General features: G+C 37.3%; 1 protein-coding gene across 5 annotated transcripts in view; it reads right to left on the reverse strand.

Annotated features, from left to right (window-relative positions):
* Cntn4 (contactin 4) overlaps positions 1-19,589 on the reverse strand; it is a 998,986-nt gene that overhangs the window by 162,021 nt on the left and 817,376 nt on the right. For all 5 annotated transcript variants that reach the window (XM_075983304.1, XM_075983301.1, XM_075983302.1 and 2 more), the window contains 2 exons: positions 18,404-18,540; positions 16,594-16,723 (listed from right to left, as the gene is read on the reverse strand). In XM_075983304.1, coding sequence (XP_075839419.1) covers positions 16,594-16,723; positions 18,404-18,540 — 267 coding nt within the window. The remainder of the gene's footprint in view (positions 1-16,593; positions 16,724-18,403; positions 18,541-19,589) is intronic.

A 19,589-nucleotide genomic window follows, 5' to 3' on the forward strand; every position in this document is an offset into this window, starting at 1 on the left:
AGGCAGCAGAAAACTGAACAGACACAGGGCTTATATATGACGTCTTGGGGTGAAGTTTTTCTAGGATAATGATTTTCAGGATGGCAATTGGTCGGATTTCAATTCCTGGGCAAGGACAAGCTCAGAGATTGCTGGAGTTTGTTGTGGGAGCTGCAGGTCTCTTCCCACAGCCCGGCTCCTGGCCGCCTGGCTAGCTTATGCTCCGAAATAACAACACACAAACTGTATTCATTTAAACACTGCTTGGCCCACTAGCTCTAGCCTCTTACAGGCTAATTCTCATATTTTGCCTAACCCATTTTTAGTAATCTGTGTAGCACCATTATTACCAGGAAAGATTCAGCTTGTCTGACCTGGAGGCTGATTGCATTGTGTCTACCCCAGAGAGGAGTGTGCGTCTGCCGCACTGAGCAGTGGCCTGGCATCTGAGCTCACTTCCTCTTCCTCCCAGCATTCTGTTCTGTTTACTCCACCCACCTATGTTCTAACCCATCAGGGCCAAGCAGTTTCTTTATTAATTAACCAATGACCTTCCTCCATCAGGATTTTATGCTCAGGGACTGGATGGTTTTGTGCTCTGGGATTGGGTGGTTTTCCTGCCCAGGGCTTGGTTGGATTCATGCTCTGTTGGTCAGGGGCAGATTTGGCTCTGGTTTCAGGGCCAAAATGTGTTTATTTCACTGGCCCTTTATAGCCTTTATGGTCTTGTTTTAAGGCCAGGGTATGTTTGTTTGTTTTGTTTTGTTTTTTCCCACTTTGGTTCCAGAGCCAGAGTGTGTTTCTTTGACTCTGGTTTCAGGGTCTGTGTGTATTTCTTTGGTTCTGGTTTCAGGGCCAGGGTGTGTTTCTTTCACTGGCTCTGGTTTCAAGGCCAGGGTGGGTTTCTTTGAATGACGATTTTACCCTATAGTCCAGTTACCACAAAGTACACACTTGGGGATTGGCAACAGGGTTCAGGGTACATGAACTCTGGGACTTTCAGCTTGTTGAATCCAGGCCATACTTTGCAGATGTAACATGGATTTTTGTTGTTGTTGTTGTTGTTTATTTTCTACGTCATACAGTATTGAAAAGGAAAGAATATTGACACTTTCCCAGTTCATTCAATGGGTTCACTTTATTCAGCAAATCTGTTTTCTAGACTTCATGAATTTAGGTATCACAGTGGTTTTAAGGGCTTCTGTTTCTATAGGAACATATCACAATGCAAAAGAGCTGTATGTGGAACACCACAGAGATAGATTCCTGGCTATCATGCTCCTTCTACAAGGTTTCAGAAACAGTTGTGCTGGCATCCAGTTTGTAATTTGTCCTTGGCCATGTTCATTTTCACTCACTCTTAAAAGATTTTATTGAGAGCCACACGCCTTACTCAAAAGACAAATCAATTGTATTAGGAGCCTCTATGAGCCACAGTTTCCTCAGGGTAGAAAAATAACACAGGCTGCGGTGTTGTAATAAGTACTGAATACCTGGCAATTTTTTTTCCTTTCTTTCTTTCTTTCTTTCTTTCTTTCTTTCTTTCTTTCTTTCTTTCTTTCTTTCTTCTTTCTCTTTCTTTCTTTCTTTCTTTCTTTCTTTCTTCTTTCTCTTTCTTTCTTTCTTTCTTTCTATCAAGTCTTGGGTTATGTTACACTCATGGATAATAAAACTGGGAAGATAGACACATTGAACATGAGTAATTATACCAAATGCATAGCTTTGTCCTGCTTCTCCTGATTATATGAAGGAGAGAGCTACCTGCTGCAATGGCTTAGATTGAAGATTAAATGGATCTAGACTCAAGATTCAGCATTAATGACATCTCAGTTAACTCAGCATTAATCATATGAATAGGTGAATGGGGTTTATTAAGGTCATGAGTTCTTGAACACACTCGCTGTCTTAGGTACGATTTCTATTGCTGTGAAGAGACACTATGACTATGGCAACTCTTATAAGGAAGATAATTAATTGAGGTGACTTGCTTACAGTTTTAGAAGTTCAGTCCATTGCCATAATATTGGGGATCATGGCTGCATGCATGCAGGCATGGTGCTGGCTTCATCTTGGCTTGTGGGCAATAGAAAGTCGACTGACTCACTGGGCAGTAGTCTGAGCATAGGAAGCCTCAAAAGTCACTCCCATAGTGACACACTTTCTCCAACAAGGCCATGCCAACTCTAAAATAGTCACACCTCCTAATAGTGCCACTCCTTATGAGATTATGGGGACCAATTACATTCAAACTACCACACCCACGATGACTGGGACCTAGACATTTTACAAAAAGTTTTGCTCCTAAATGTATGCTTCCTGGAGCAAAATTAACACTAGCAGTCAGTAAAGACCCATAGCTCCAGGCTTTCTTACAGACCTGGAATCGGATGTTGAATTTAACATCTCAAAGAAATTCATATATATAAAGATTAATATGTACTGCTATATCTTCTTTTTTTATAGTAGTAAGAAGCACAGAACATGAAATTTACCATCTTAGCTCCTTTCTGTATACATTAGTGTAAATTCCTTGTGATGGATCTCTAGCAGTTTTCATTTTGCAAAACTGAAGATTTATAAACCCATTAATCAATGACTTCTTATCTTCCCTTCTTCCCTTCCATTTATACTACTGCTTCCATTAGTATAAATTTGAATTGTGTAGGTGCTTCATGTAACTGGAATCAACAGAATTTTCTTCATGTAACGATCTTATCTTATTTCATGTGTCCTCATGGTTCATCCATGTTGGAGTGCACATCAGTATTTTCTTCTCTTTAAGGCTGAGTAATATTTCATTGTATGTGTGCTGTATTTTATTATGGCTTCCATAATAAACAATTAGATGGCTTCCATTTTCTGGCAACTATGATAATAATGGTGCAGTGATCATGAGTGTACAAATACTTGTTTGGGATGCTGGTTTTATTATTTTGGATATATTCTAAGAGGGAGGCTTGTTGGGTCTTATGATAACCTCTAACTTTTAGGTGAGAAGCTACACTATTTTCTAAAGCTGTTGTAACTTTTTCACTCTCACCAATAGTTCATAGGCTACAGTTCATTGAACCCACTGATTCCCTATTCTGTTTTGGCCACTTTTAAGGGTTCCACTGTCCCCCTCTAGGATTGGCTATTTTTTTCCCATACTTTGCCCCTCCTACTCTGTGTAATGGTGTGTGCCATTCTATAGGATATGAGACAAAAATCTCATTGTGATTTTGATTTGTATTTCTTCATGAATTGTATCTTTGCTTACAAACATGTCCATTCAAGACCTTAGTCTATTTTTAATTTTTTTTAGTTATGCGCCTACCCCTTTGTAGCTGAAACATCTCTCCTGTTCCCTTTGTCTGTTTTTAATTGGTTTGGTTTTTGTTATTAAGTTGCAGAGGGTGTTTGTGTTGTCTAGGCAGTAATCATTTACTAAATATATGCAAATACATAATCTCCATTCCACATGTGGTGTTTTCACTGTTGTTTTCTTACCTCTGTAGTTTTTGTTTGATGTTATTGCTATTAAGGCAGAACTCAACTTTATCCCTTTAAACGTGAATATCTAGTTCTTATAATACCACATTAAACTGTGTGTGTGTGTATGTGTGTGTGTGTGTGTGTGTGTGTGTGTGTACAGACACATGCTACAGAGTGCATTTGGAGGTTAGCAGTCAGAGGACAACTTTCAGGAAATGATTCTCTCTTACCATCTTGTGAAATCCTTGGACTCAAACTAAGGATGTCAGACCTGTACATAAGTGACTCTATCTACTGAACCATCTTTCTAGTTCTTATTAGTTAAAAGGACTTTGTGTGTATGTGTATATGCCAGTCTGCTATGTTTTATTTGGGCACCATAATTGAAACTTATTTGGTCATGGATTCCATGGTTTGTATTCTGGGATATCCCTCCCTCATACTGACCTATGAACCTATGTTCAGGGCACACTTATGGACACATATCTTGCAGTCTGGAATCATGAGGCTTCCAATGCTGTTCTTTTCTAATATAATCTTAGCTATTTATGCCCCCCTTGAGATTTTATGGAATTATTTTTCTTTAACAAAATACTTTTCACTGAGATTTTCATGCGACTTTATAGAAGTTGTTGACAGATCTGGGAAAAGTGTGGAGTCTCCCAATAAAAACAGGGAGTGTTTTTTTTGTGTATTTTCAAGAGTTCTTTCAACAATATTATGTAGTTTCTAGGACATAAGTTTTTGTCCCCCCCCTTGATTATTCCTAAATTAATTTCTCTTTGATGCTATCATAGACAGGACTTCTCTTGATTTCCTTTTTGGATTGATCTCTTTTGGTAAACAGCAGTGTCGCTGAGTTCGTTGTATGTCTTGATTTTGCAGCCTGCAGCTTCCCTGAAATGATTTATTAGTTTCATAGACCTCTTCTGCTTTTGTAGCTGCTTCTGTGTTTCCACTATGCAAGATCATGTCATCTTCAAAGGTTTTACTTTCTTCCTATTCCAAGTTGGAGGCCTTTACTGCTTTTTATCATCAAATTCTTCTGCCTAGGACTTCTGGCACTATGCTAAACAATAATGGTGATGGTGGGCATCCTTTCCTTGCTCCCAATCACAGGAGGCTTTCAAGATTCCAACAATGAGTGGGATGTTGGCAGGCTGTTTAATATGTGGTTTCTATTCCACGGAGGCAGTTTTTTTTTTTAGCCTTATTGTGAAGTATTCTTTTGTAAATTCCTAAGATGGTGTTGAATTTTGTCAATTGCTTTTCTTCATTGACTCAAATGAAATTTGGCACTTGCCTTCAGTCCTGCCATGTAGCATAAGACATAGGCAGATATTCACACCATGAACTCTAAGTTTTAGGTATAAATCCTGCGAGACTCTGGTGGAAAATCCTTCATGTTGACAAATTTGTCTGGCTGGTGTCATGTGGGGAATATTTGTAGAACAGCAGATCATGGGGATGCACAGTATGAATGTCTGCTGCTCATAGTATCAAGCAGCTCAGGGATGGAGGCCGGCTATGTTTCCTTTCCTAAGATTCTGTGGAAGGTTTGAGCATAATTGGTGCAAATGCCTCTTTAAATGCTGGGTAGGATTCTCCATGGAGTCCTCTAGTCCTGGGTCTTTCTTTTTTGGGAGGCTTTAGTTAAGCCTTTTACTTTTTAAACTGGTTATAAATTATTCAATTATTCAAATTAACTACTTCTTTACCACTTAGCTGGGCAGGTAGTATGTGACAATTAATCTGCTTCTTCTTAGGTATTAAACTGAAACATTATCTGTGTTATAGTTTGGAATATTTTATTTTGAGTCTTTTTCTTAGTCTAGATGAAGGTTTGCCAAATTTCTCAATCTTTTTAATGAATGAACTCTTCATTTTTACTTATATCTTTCCTATTCTTTATTTTTGTGATGTGCTTTAATAATTATTACTTCCCTGTGAGTACCATTTTTGTTGTTGCTGTTTTGTTTAGTTTCTTTTCTAACTTTTTAGTTGTCAACACAGGTTTCTGATTAGGTAACTTTTTAAAATTATTTATTACTATGAATTTACCTCTTACAACAACTCATGCTGCATAAATAAGTCTATATATTTTCAGTTCTCTCCAGATATTTTTCTAGTTCCCTTTCATTTCTTTCTACACATCAATGATGTAAGAAGCAGATATTCTATTTTGACACATTTGTGGATTTTCCCAAAGTATTCAGTTCTTAATTATTTAGTTCTATTTTTATCCCATTGTGTACTGAGATGATGCTTTGCATTGTTCTAACCTTTTTATGCCTGTTGAGATGCATTGCACATGGACTGTCTTATAGAATTTCCCAGCCATGCTTGTGAAGAATGTTATGCAGAGTTGATGTGCAGGTGTCAGTTATGGTCACCTGGTGTACTTTGTTCAGGCTTCCTGTTTTCTTCCTATTCTTTTCCTACTTCTTTCCAAAACTTAAAGTAGGATACCAGAGGATTCTATAATCATTTTTTCCCTCGTTGCTTCATATTTTGTAAAGTTCTAATGCTTAAGCACACACACGTATGTGCACATGCGTGCATGCACACACACACACACACACACACACACACACTACCCTATGGGTGTACATTGATCCTTTAACAATGATGTCATATTGTCTTCTGTTTCAGTTTTTTTGATTGTCTTATCTGATGCACTATTTTTTATATTTCTTTAATGTAGAAATATTTTGTTTACATGTATGCAATTCTCCACATGTGTACCCTTGGAGGTCATAAGAAAGCACCAGATCACGTACAGTGGGAATTCTAGATGACTGTGAATCAACAAGTGGGTGGTGGGAATTGAATGCAAGTCCTCTGCTAGAGCAACAAGTGTTTTGAGTCACATAGCCACCTCTCCAGCCCCTATAATATAATTTCTTAAAGATAGCCTATAGTTTGGATATTTAAAAATCCATTCAGCCAATTGTCTTTTAAATGTATTTCTAATTCATTTTATATTTAAGACAATTATTGATAGGGAAAGAATTGAAATTGTCATTTTGTGATTTTGTGTACATCTTTTACTTTTGTACCCCCCTTTTTCTTTATATATTCTTCTGTGTTTCCTTGATTTTTTTTTTAGTGGCATGTTTTCAGTTTTTGCTCACTTTCCTGTGTATTTTCTATATGTATGTATATGATAAACACACATTATTTGTGCTCACCATTGCAATTATACAGCATATTTTAAAAGCAGAATTATTTATTTCAAACTTTCGACTTAAATTCCGTCCTAAATATAAGGTTTTTCCCTATACAACCACTCTTACGTTGCAGATGAAAAATTATTTTTAAGAATATATACTAAAAATACAGATTTATATTTTCATTTTATACTTTTTTCTTTATAAATATTAGAATTAAAATTACTTTTGCACCTATGTCATATTATTAAAATACTACATTCATATATGTATGCATCTCTACATGAGAGTTTGATTAAAATTTTCATGTCTTTTTCATCTTTCATTTTTAACTCAGAAGAGTTCCTGCAGGATTTATTGGAGGGCAAGAAAAACAACAACAACAAAAACCCCTATGAACTTTTGATTTTGTTGACCTGGGGAAGTCTTTATTTCTCCTTAGTTTTAAAGAGAACGTTTTGTTAGATATTGTATTTTTAGTCAGAAATATTTTTCCAACATTTTTAGTAGTTTATCTTAGTTCTATTGGATTGGAAAATTCATGCTGAGAAGTCTACTAACAATCTTACAGAATCCTCATACATGAGTTATGCTACTTTTTTGGTGTATGAACAGTCTCTTTTTATTTCTTACTTTGGAAGTTTGGTTATCATGTGTCTAAGTGTATATCTATTTGGATTCACTGTAGGAGGGATTATTTGAACTTCTTGAATCATTATATCCATTTCCCCTCCAAGATAGATTTCAGCCATCATTTATTCAAACTTGTTACTTAATGCTTTATTTTCATTTTCTGAATATCAGAATATATACATAGTTCTGTTGGACTCTGTCACATAAATTCTTTAGGCTTTTTCACTTCCCTATGTGTTTTGTTCCTTTGCCTCTCTTATTTCCAATGCTCTGTCATTGAATTAAATTATTTCTTCTTCTTGGCTAAGTTGGCTGTGAAATTTTTCAACTCAGTTGCTGCAGTCTTCCTTTATCCCCAGAATCTATTCTTTTTCTTCATCTTCTATGTCTGTGATACTCTACTTTTTTCTCATGTGTCACTTTATCATTTTGATTTTGCTGCCTTAAAAAAATCATTAAGAATGAAAATTATGGTTAATTTGAATTATTTTTCTGGTAACTGATAAACCTCTTGTTCTTTATCATTGGTTTCTAGATTTTTCAGCTGTTTCTTCAATAGACCATATTCCTGTAATTTTCTACAGAGGTTTGTAATTCTTGCTCAGTGCCTTCCCCACTGTGTCTCCAAGAATGTCTTTGTCTTTTTTCAAGCTGTCAGTCAGCCAGGTAGCTACTAGACCACTATAGTGCTGCTGAACAGCAGACTCTCATGTTGGACCAGGCCAAGAAGATGGGTAGTTTTGTTTTCAGTGGGCCTTACCCTCCAAGCCTTGTTTCTGTCAGCATTTAGATTTAAAGAAAATACACATCATTCCAGTTGGCAGCACTGTTCCTTTCATGCCAAGCATAGTCACTATATTGAATGTGCCTTCCACTCATCTCCCAACTGTCTCCAGGTAAATGTCAGAAGTTAGGATTACTTTTTTGATGATGTCATGTAATGATGTTGGTGGGATGAGCAGAAAGGAGCTGACTCCTAGTGATTAAGCACTATGAATTTTTATGTTATGATTTAACATGACTGGTTTCACCAATGACTAGAATACAGAAACATCTTCATTGTGTTAGGTAGCTAGATAGGTATATTAGCAACCTTAGAGACCGTGAGAATACATCCTACCCTCACTTGTTAGCTTTGGACTCCACCCCATGTTTCCCTGGTAATAAGAGCAAGGGAAGATTCACAATTGCTCCTCTTGTGATTTAAAATGCTACTTGAAAAGCTGAGCATATCAGGCCTTTGCTGAGGCCCATTAAAACAAAAGTATTTTCTGTGGTCAAAGGATTGGAGTCTGGGTTCGATCTCAGGTCCTGGGTAGAGATAGAACAGTCTGATCTACCTGCCAAATTAGAACTTTACATATCTCTTCCCTTAAGAGTTATTACAGGTGTGAATTACTTGGCCAGGAAACTATCCCTTAGAAGACTAATTCACCTTCAGACATGCTAAGGAGATGGGAGGAATAATTATCTCCTAAATAAGATCGTGTAATTATATGCCCAGCTCTCCTTTCAATGAAGTGGTTCACAGATCTTCATTGCTAAACCTTATCACTCTCCTAAGCTCTAACTCAAAAATAATTTCTCCTTTTTTCTTCTTTTTATCTCTTTTTTGAGACACTGTCCCAAAGCTTACTGACCACCCATGTTGAACCTGTCTGCTTTGTTGGAACCTAATTCAAAAGAAATGTGAATCTCTCATCACTTTATCAATTTCCCTCTTCATAAGCTGAGATTCAGTGCTCCCCTGCACTTTGGTTTATTTCACAAATGTCAATAAAATGCCCCCCAAACTTTCTTCTGCATCCATTTTGAAATTACTTTATTAATGAACTAGGAACACACAAAAGGGAATCCCAAATTTCACAGTACCAATTGTTTATAGAAACCTCACAATGGCAATTGCTCTGTGCATTGTAATTTGTCTATCCAGTCAGGACAGAGAGTCTTTCTATTCTGTTATTTTGCTACCTTTACTTCCCACTAGGAAAACTTAATAAATGTCAATTCTAATATACACTAAGCCAGGCTACCAAAATGTAATTAATCTGTTATTAGAAGGAGCTAGAGAAGAAAATAATTATCTCATTTTGTTACATTTTCCCACCCAAGAGAATTGAGGGGGATAATGGTAAAATATATAGAGGAGTTAGTAAATTTAAAATATTACTGGAATCAAACAGAAGAAATAAAGGAAAACAATCTCACGGGGATTGTATGAGAGAGATAAATTAGTCCTGAACTGTTGGAAGCCAAAGAAGACAAGGAAACATGGAGAGCAGAGGAAAAAGAGCCTTACTGGTTGGTGAAGATTTCGGTAATGTAATAAAACATTTGCACTTTTCTTTCTTAAACAAAAAGTTATTCATTTGAAGATCAATGTGTTATGAATCTCTTTTTGTAAAACATTATAAATATCAACACAGATAATTGAAGGAGTAGGGCCTGCTTGTTTGTCCCAGCTGCCCGGCTAGCTTAGCCCCGAAATAACCACAAAGAAATTGTATTAAATAAATAACTGCTTGTCCCATTAGCTCTAGTTTCTTATTGGCTACCTCTTACATCTTAATTTAACCCATTTCTATTAATCTGTATATCACCATGAGGTCATGGTCTAGTAGCAAAGTTCTGGCATGTCTGACCCTGGCGGTGGCTCCATATAGTCTCTCTGACTCTGCTCTTCTTCTCCCCAGCATTTATTTCCATCTTCCCTACCTACCTAAGTTCTGCCCTATCAACAGGCCAAAGCAGTTTATTTATTCATTAACAAAGAAAAGCAACACACAGACAGAAGGACCTCCCACACCACAGCATGTAGCTGCTTTGCTCAGCTTTCACACGGTAGTTTGCCAGCTCATTTTTTCTAGCTGTGTCCTGGTGACACAGAGCATCTAGCCACGATGGCAATCCATGATGCCTCATATTTCCCTTACACAAACAAATTCTGATATAGAATACTGATCTCAACCAAAGATTTACCAAGACCGAATATCCTCAACTTTTAAAAAGAAAGCAAATGCTCTGTCCAGAACTGGAAGTCTGTTCTTGACCAGAAATGACAACATGGTCTGGTTCCTTGATAGAAATGTGAATGAATATTCATGTCTCATATCAGAAGCAGTATCCATAAATTCTGGAGGAGGGGGCAACAATATTTTGAATAGAATGTTATCTAAGTTATTTTGGTTCACAGTAAAGTTTGAAAACCAGGATTTTAGGCAAAATCCTATGGTATTTAGATCTGATCAGTAAGAACATTAGTTACTAACTTTTGCATCTCATTGGAGTCACACTCAGATAGTTTTGAAGATTCTGGTACCTGGTTCTGGGTACAAAAGTTGAATTACCTGACATGAGCACAGTGTAGCATCATAAGAAAGATCCCCTAGATTATTATAATGTGCAGAAAAATTGATAATCACAAAAATGACTCATAGTGTTGATTTTTGAGGCTATGTATGTGTTTTTGCTTTGGAATAGTTAACAAGAGCAACTCTATGTTGTTGTACAAACTTCCAAGTTTGAAAAAGGTATTTACAAAAGATTTTCTGGTCTTGACAGGGAGAAGGGTTAACAACATCCTCTTCTATCTGGCAAGTGTGAACATAGTAACTTTCTAAATGTCTGAACTTTGATTCTGAGATCCAAGCATTTGCCTTACCTCTTTATGATGGTTGAATTTCTGTAGTGGCATTTCTATTATATTTTAATAAATAAAGCCTGCCTGAAGATCTGAGAGCAAAACAATCCCAATGGTCAGCCTAACAGACCAAGTAATGGTAACACACACCTTTAATTCCAGTATCCATAATGACGTACACCTTTAATCCCAGTAGCCATATTAGTTGCTATAGAAACCAGGCAGTACAATCTGAGTCCTAGAGAGGATTACAAGATGGGAGGAAGCAGTTCTCAAAAACCAATCTCATTCTGAGATTCCTGGAGGCAGGATCGCCGTTTTGGATTGAGGTTGAGGTAAAGAGCCAGTGGCTGGCTGTTTTGCTTTTCAGCTCTTCACGATCAACCCCAGTTTCTCTCTCTGAATTTTTATTAATTGTGCTTCAATGATGACGTGAGATGTCCTTCTGCATATGTGTTAGTATTATTGGTTGATGAATAAAGTTGTTTTGATCAATGGTTTAGCAGACGCCATGGATCTACCTAAGGAGAAAGACACTAGAACCTTACTGGTAAGCCAAAGCCTCATGGCAATACATTGACTAATAGAAATGGGTTAATTTAAGGTATCAGAGCTAGTTAGGAATACTCTTGAGCCATTGGTCAAACAGTTTTGTAATTAATATGGTTTCTGTGTGATTATTTGGGTCTGGGAGGCCAGGAAACTACAGTACAGCCTGCATCTGCAAGTTTCTGTCTAGACAGTTGCATTTGGATAAGAAAGACATTTGTCCTCTCATTAGATGCTGCTCACACTCCTACATTTGATTATTTTGTAATCTGGCTCGACGAGGCAGTTGAGAAATCAGGCTGAGATGCACTTGTGAAAGTCCCTCTGAAATAACTTTTAGTTTAGCCTTAATGGTTTTCTAATTTGGGAGCCAATCATCTGGATAAATGCCAAATTAACTGGATAATTGCTCAACCCTGCACCTCACTTTAATTGGACCATCGGTTACTTGATGTTTCTTGAGTGTCCTGTTAGGGTCAGATGCCCTTTTTCAAGCAGGACAGGGGAATTCCCTCAGTGGCATCTCCTTAAAATATAGTGTAATAGTGGTTGCCAGTATATATTTTATGTAACAGCTAGAAAAGAAAAAGAATTTCTTCAGGACAGAGGCAGCTACAGTTTCATTTAAATCCTGGAAAATTCATGTCATATCCAAAGACTCCTGGGTAGATGACTTTCTCACTGGTATCCTTTGCACAAGACTAAGGTTCTCTAGTATACTAATTGCACTGCCCTTCATAGTCCAGGAAAATTAGACAAAGTACCTAAGTGTCTTGGTTGGCACAGAAACTGTTCTCTGTTTTTCTGGTCTCTAGTACTATGAATGTTGTGTATTTGGTGCTTCCAAACTATTCTCTTCTATGGGAAATTAATGGGAAAAGAGATCTGCTCCATTCTATACCCTATCTCCCACCTAGGACCTCATATCTGCCTCCAGGAACTAACTGAAATGTTTACTTAAGTAAAAACCAGCGTCCTTACCTCAAGGAAAAATAACTCTGAGATGTGATCTGTGTTGCAAAAATCCATCCTCTATATCACACCTGCGTTAAAGTTCGCTTAATGACGCCCTTATCTCTGCTCACTGCTTCTCCTTGCCTAGTCTTCTCATCTTACTGGTTTGCCCTGAAGAACACTCCCTCAGTGCTTAGAGCCTCTGCTCTAAGAAATTTGATATCCTCTATATCATAATGATCTACACTGTAGAAATATTCTATATCAAACATAACAAGGAGACACACATTTTGGAAATTCATTGAGCAATCCTTCCACTTTGTGAATATAAGTAGAAGTTATTACATTAGGAGTGTAGACAGTTACTATTAGCTTTAAAATAATTTATTCAACAATCAAGTTTCCTGATTATTTCAGGATTTTATTCACTTGAATTCTAATATATTTGCAAAAGTCAAAGAAAGGGATAGAATTATTTTTTATCATGACGGGTTTATTTGTAGCACCTCAAGGAAGCCCAGGGATTCTGACCGCCCAAGGAATATTACCATGAAGATACTAGTGGAACAAAAGACTTGGAGGATAGGTAGGATTGCTCAGTGGGTTATGACACTTGCCTCCACACATGATGACCTGAATCACACAGAAGAAACAAATGTAACTGTTACTTGAAACTTTTTAAATATTTGGTTAATTTTTTAAAAAGGTAAGTTATAACGAGTCCATTACAAACTAGGAGATCTCTATGTAATTCTAACCCAAGGTAAAACTCTCTCTATGCCGTGTGAGCAAAGCATCCAATACTTTAATTATTTAGCAGTTTCAATCCATTAAAAACAGACATGTTACAAATACATTAAATATCCACATAGAACACATAAAGCCTGACCATGGGAAAAGCCTATTAAGTATATACTTCCTAGTCATCTCTTATTCATGATGTCAGGGCTATTATCTAACATTAAAGGGAATCTCCTCCATAGCACTGAGTAGTCCTAATAGTGTATCAATAGCAGAAGGCAGCACACTTTTTTTTTCTTCTCCATTGAAAAGTACATAATTTCAATTCTCACTGTCTCTTTAATATCAGTTTAAGCTCATGATTGTAAGGCAATGAGATTAGAATATACAAGCCCAAAGAGTCAAACTATTATTATTCTGTACGGAACAAAGTATCTTGTGGAACAAAAGACTGCTGTAGTTTACTACAGCTAAGCAATAACAAAATCTATGTTGCATTTTTAAAGAACAAATGTCTTCTCCTTGAGTGAGACTTTAGGGAATCCCCAGTCAACACAGAAATGCCCTTAAATTAACTCAAACTACATAATGTGATAAATTTGTAAAGAAAAATGGGCTTTTAAGGATGGGATTGTAAATCTGTCCTTTAAGAGTTTCTGAAGCTGTTCATTAATACTATTTCAGTTTTATGTCTCCAGCTAAATTCTGTCTATTTATGCTTTAGGCACATAAATCAATTGTTTGAAAGACATTCAGGATTCTATATTCAGAGGGAATCATCTTAGGTACCTTGTGATTTCAGGCCATTGTACTCTGCCCTGGCGTATTGGTCTTTTTTCTGTCTGTATTTGTCAAATCTGACTTGTTCAGGGCTCAGATGCTTAGTCCCTCCTATCAACCAAACTCCCCTCCCTGGGTTCCTACCAATCCTCCTGTTGGCAATGCCAGGCTGGCCCGTGTCTTTACTGAGATGCCACTATGGTGCTCATGGTAAATGTGGCTGCAATCAGGATGGCTAATTACTTCATAGGAGTTTTTATCTTTGTTCCTTAGGCTCTGACTGGAAGGTGCCTGTGCTTTCAGAAATCTTGACTTGAACTTGTAGCACCCAAGTTAATGACATTACAAGGTGGGGATTTGGGAATATAACTATCCCTTGAAAATGAAGTATTCGTAAACTTCTCTGAGGCTCGCTGTACACAGCTTGGGTGGCTCTTTTAACTCTCAGTAATTTTGCTTCAAGACCCTGGTCTAGCCTAGGGAGAGCAAGAAGAGTAGCTGGGAAGACTTTTCCTTCCTTCCTTCCTTTGCAGAGTTTGGAAGATGTCAATCTGAGATTGATATACTTCTGGATGTAAGATCTACACGGTGGTCATGGAGGACAGTCTTAAGTGGAAGAGTCAGGACTATTGGTTATGCAAATTGCTCTCATTCTCTGCTCTTTTCCTCATATTCCTTAGATTATGGCCAGTCAAAAACTATTACTTATACCTTCTCAGTTAGGTGATGGTGAGCGGGGTGGTGGTGGCACATGGCTTTAATCCCAGCACTTGGGAGGCAGAGGCAGGTGGATCTCTATGAGTGTGATGCCAGCCTGATCTACAGAGAGAGTTCCAGGACAGGCTCCAAAGCTATAGAGAAATTCTGTCTTAGATAACCAAAAAAAAACATGGTGCTGGTGAAATAGTTTATAATTGTTTTGGTACTTTTAGGGCCTTATATTACCTTTCTAGTAGTAATAGCTAAATTTAAAATCTTTCTATGGATATATGCTTTCCTGGACTTAAAAAATACCCATATATTAGATTAACCAATTATTTAATCATGTATTTGCTTGCACATGAATCTGTTTTCTGAAAGTATATCTTAAATCCCTTTTTATTGAATACCTATTATATATTTATTCAGCCCTGAGGATACAATTATGAGCTTTGGCATCATAGGAGTTTAAAATGCAGTGGGAGAAAAAGGAATGATCTTATCAAAGTATAATATACTCCTGGCCTCTGTTATTAAGGATACAAATAACAATACAAATAACAGTCAACACAAAAATCAGTAATGGGAGGAGTGCTCCAGGCAGAGAGCCTGCAGTCATTACACGAGGAAGCCATCTTGGGGTTTGGAGAATGGAACAGAAAGCCCTGCAGGCAGGAGCAGTGTGTTCCATTGACCTGTGGGAAAACTGCATCTGCAGCACCAAGTACAACACCAGTTGGCATTTGATAAGCACCAGAGGAATATAAGATAAATGAAGGTAATGAGTGAATAAAGGAGTTGAGAGATTGTTTCAGAAAATGCATTGGTGAGGGATTGGTGAGTTAAGCCATTAATAATTAAAGGCAAAAACATTAAGAAAGATAGGATTGTGGATATGTAGATCAGAGACATCAGTTCCAAAGGGAAGACAGAGAAACATCAGCAGACCACTAGCACACCTTCTGGAAAGTTCAGACATGGAAGAACATGGTCACTCTGTAAGATGTTCAAATTAGCCTTTCCAAACCAACTCAGCTCTACTCCCTCCAAGCTGAAGTTGCACCAATTCAGAACAATCACATCAGATCCATTTCAGAAACCTAATTCAATTAGGAAGGTCTGGAGAGGAATTAAAAACGAGTGCCAAGGGAGCTGTGCTAGCCGCTGTAAGCATAGAGGAGGCCCATTTAGAAAGTGGTCTCTTCCAATCGCTTGAAGGCTATGTGACTTGTTTCTAGAACTTCCTCAAACCTTAAGATATTTTGATACATTCTCTAGAAATGAGCGTTTATGGTTGGCAAATTTACTTATTACTTTAGTCACTCAAAGAGTTGTGGGCTTTAACCCAGACCCAAAAAGATGAATACGGTATGTACTCACTCATAAATAGAGTCTAGCCATAAACAAAGGACATTGAGCCTATAATTTGGGATCCTAGAGAAGCTAAATAAGAAGGTGAACCCAAAGAAAAACATATATTTATTCTCCTGGATATTGGAGGTAGACAAGATTGCCAGACAAAAGTGGGGAGCACGGGGGTTTGTGGATGGGAGAGAGGGGGGAGAGAGAAGGGAGAAGGGGAGGATTGGGGAGAGCTTGGGAGAATGGGATGGGAGGAAGAGTGGATATGGGAGCAGGGAAGAAGATATCTTAATTAAGGGAGACATTTTTGGATTGACAAGAGACTTGGCTCTAGAGGGGTTCCCAGGTGTCCAAGGAGATGTTCCCAGCTAGGTCCTTAGGAAGAAAAGGAGAGGTTGCCTGAACTGGCCTTATCCCATAGCCACACTGATGAATATCTTGCATATCACCATAGAACCTTTATCTGGTGATGGATGGAGATAGAGACAGAGAACCACATTGGAGCACTGGACTGAGCTCCCATGGTCCAGATGAAGAGCAGAAGGAGGGAGAAAAAAAAGAGTTGTGGGTTTTTTCCCCTTATTTCTTTTTCTTTCCACTTTAAGGACTCACCTATTACACTAAGCTCAGCGCTGGAAAAGATGACTCCGTGTTTATTCTCTGCCACACACTGGTACATGCCAGCATCTGAGAGATTCACTATTGTTATGTTGAGTGTTCCTTGCTCGATTTGTATTCTGTCCTGTGAAAGAAAAGAGGAGTAAATAGTGACCTTCTACAGCTGAGAGCTTAAGGCAATTTTGCTACATGCTACGTCAAGAGGGCCTAACGGGAGGAAAATAGTCATCATACAAGCAATTTACATTAACATGATCTGCTTATCTGTCAAGTAAATCAGTGCCAGGTCAGATGGCAAGTGGAACCAGTAGCATATCAGTTGGTAAATGGAATTTAAATTGTAGGATTCTCTTGCATTCGTGTTGATTTAATAGTGAAGTCATTCAGATGAATATGCCCTATAAATAAGTGGACTTGTCCTTGAAAGATGAAGAGCAGCTTTTAATCTATGACATTATGTTAATTGGGGAAAGAGGAGAATATACAATCAAATTTATCATTTAGAGTTTAGACTTCTTAAGTCCTTTAAGGGCTTATAAGTTATTATCTCAGACGGTCTTACACAAATTTTTAGTGCCTGATGAGTTGACCAGAAAATAATAGGAACTAATAATTCAATATTCTACTAGGCATGGTGGTGGCACATGCCTTTAATCTTGGCACTAGGCTGCAGAGACAGAGAGGTCTCTTGAGTTTGAGGACAGGATGATCTATATAGTGAGTTTTTGGCTAGCCAGAGACATAGAAGAAAATGTACTTCAAAAATGAATCACTGTTCAAATGCTTGATTGCTGTCATTGTGATTATTTACACTTAAATGATCTGCTACTAGTCAAGGTGGCAGAATCAAAGATAGTAAGTATATGTGACAAGAGAACCTTCTCGTGTGTCAAATTGAAGTCATGCAACTTTAGTGTCAAGCTATGTTTCATTAAGGATTTACCCCCTCTTTCACACACACACACACACACACACACCAGTGAACACAAAAATTTAGAGTAAAAACTCTTGTCTTCTTAAAAACTGCTATCTAGCTGAATGGATATTTTATTAGACTTTGATCAAGGCATCCTTAGCCCTCACATTTCATAAAGAGAGGGAAATGCCAAGTGACTGGAAACCTGCACACTAGCAATTTGTTGACTTTTGTAACAGAGGGAATGATAAATAAGATGAGCCTTCCAGGGAATTGAGGGTGACCAGGAGATTGGGGTTATCAGAAGAAATTATTCCCTTTATCAGTTGCCCAGGGCAGACAGTTTTTCTTTCCTAAGTTGACTATGCAGGAAAGAAATCTGAGCATGAAAACAGGCTCTCAGTGTGGATGCTGAAGAAAATGCTGAATTCCAGGTAACATTTGATATTTCATAGGCAAAACACAATAAAGAAAATTGAATTGGACATCATTGTTCCTCCGATTTCTGTTTGAGAGTCACATTCCGTTTTGATGGTCATCCTTGTGACTTTCCAATACTCTTTCTCTTGAAGTAGATGCTGTGATGTCTCCTTCTACATATCTTAGCAAAGTCACAAAAAGTCCAAGCATTCTGTGCAGCTTTCTTAGCGTAGAGCTACCACAGTGTTAATCTGTGCTACAAAGGTCTGCTACAGAAGTTTAACAAGATTTATTTATAATTTTTTTCTATCAACCTATTCACTTTGACTTTTTATACCATTAATGGAATTTTGTTGCTTATTATTTTGAAAACAACTCAACAGTTTTCTGTTTCCATAGCAACGAGGCCACATTAAACGTTGCATTACATTAAGACACAATTACCACAATTACCACCGATTTACTTACCCGTGTTAACAGTGGGTCGCCATTTTTTAGCCACCTGTAGGTAGGCTTGGGCCTCCCATTTGCTTTGCATTCCCAGAAGACACTCTCTTCCATGGCCACATGGATATCATCTATTTTTTGAACCCAGTTAGGTTGAGCTAAAAGAGTACAAAAAACAAGGAGGCATATATTCACTGCAGAGTCAATTTTTTTTATTCTAAGCAATTAAACATTAAAATGGACTTTTAATCAAATTCCTTTTCCAAATGACATACAAATAAGGGCAAGAAGATATTTAAGGAGAGTGTATACCCCTTCTGAGCACCGTGATTCTGAGCCATATTCTTGACCTTTTTAATCACTGAAGGCAGAATTGACAGAACTTCTATTAACAATGGGTTAAATGATTCTTGTCACTTAAGAATTGCTATTAATTTGCTTTTAATATGAGAAAACTTTAAGGATCACTGAACCACCTTTGGATGAGGTCATGAATTTCTACCTACACTTTCCCAAGATTCCTTTTTATTAAAAAGTAACTAGGTGACTAGGTTCCTTCCAGTTGGTCGTTAGTGAAAGTAGAAAGGGCACCCTCAGACACTTGTTTTAGAGCCTTGCCCATTTGATTGGAAAGTGGTAAAAAAAAAAAAAACACTTTAATGGGCTAGGAAATATTTTGGCCCTTGAATAATATTGCAATGCAAAGCAATGCAGTGGTGAGGGCTACTTGTTCATGTTTGAAAAGATGAACTTGAGATAGTTGAACTTACTTAAACCATTGCATACTGAGTTTTCTTCCATTAAATCAGTTTAACTCACCTCTTACTAATGTATTTCATTCCCATAGGTTACATAGACACATTTTGTAGCCCTTATATGTTCATGATGAATAATTGTTGTTATTTAAAATAATAATAATGAGAACTACTACTACTACTAATATTGTCATCTATTATTGTAATCGAAGAAAGCTAGCTGTATGATCCTTAAAGTCAACATCTTTGAGTGAGTTTTGGATTTACCAAGCTCTTTTAGAAAATCAAATGCTACCCACAGTTTCACAAGGAAATTCAAAGAAGCATTTAATTATCACATTTCATAATACTGAATACCCCAATCATTCACATTTTAGCATGTTTTTCATGCTTCCATTTAAGGCATATTTTGTTATTCTATATATTATAGAGTAGCCAATATTTCATGAAAA

This window comes from Microtus pennsylvanicus, chromosome 8, assembly GCF_037038515.1.
Source record: "Microtus pennsylvanicus isolate mMicPen1 chromosome 8, mMicPen1.hap1, whole genome shotgun sequence".
NCBI classification, from domain to species: domain Eukaryota; kingdom Metazoa; phylum Chordata; class Mammalia; order Rodentia; family Cricetidae; genus Microtus; species Microtus pennsylvanicus.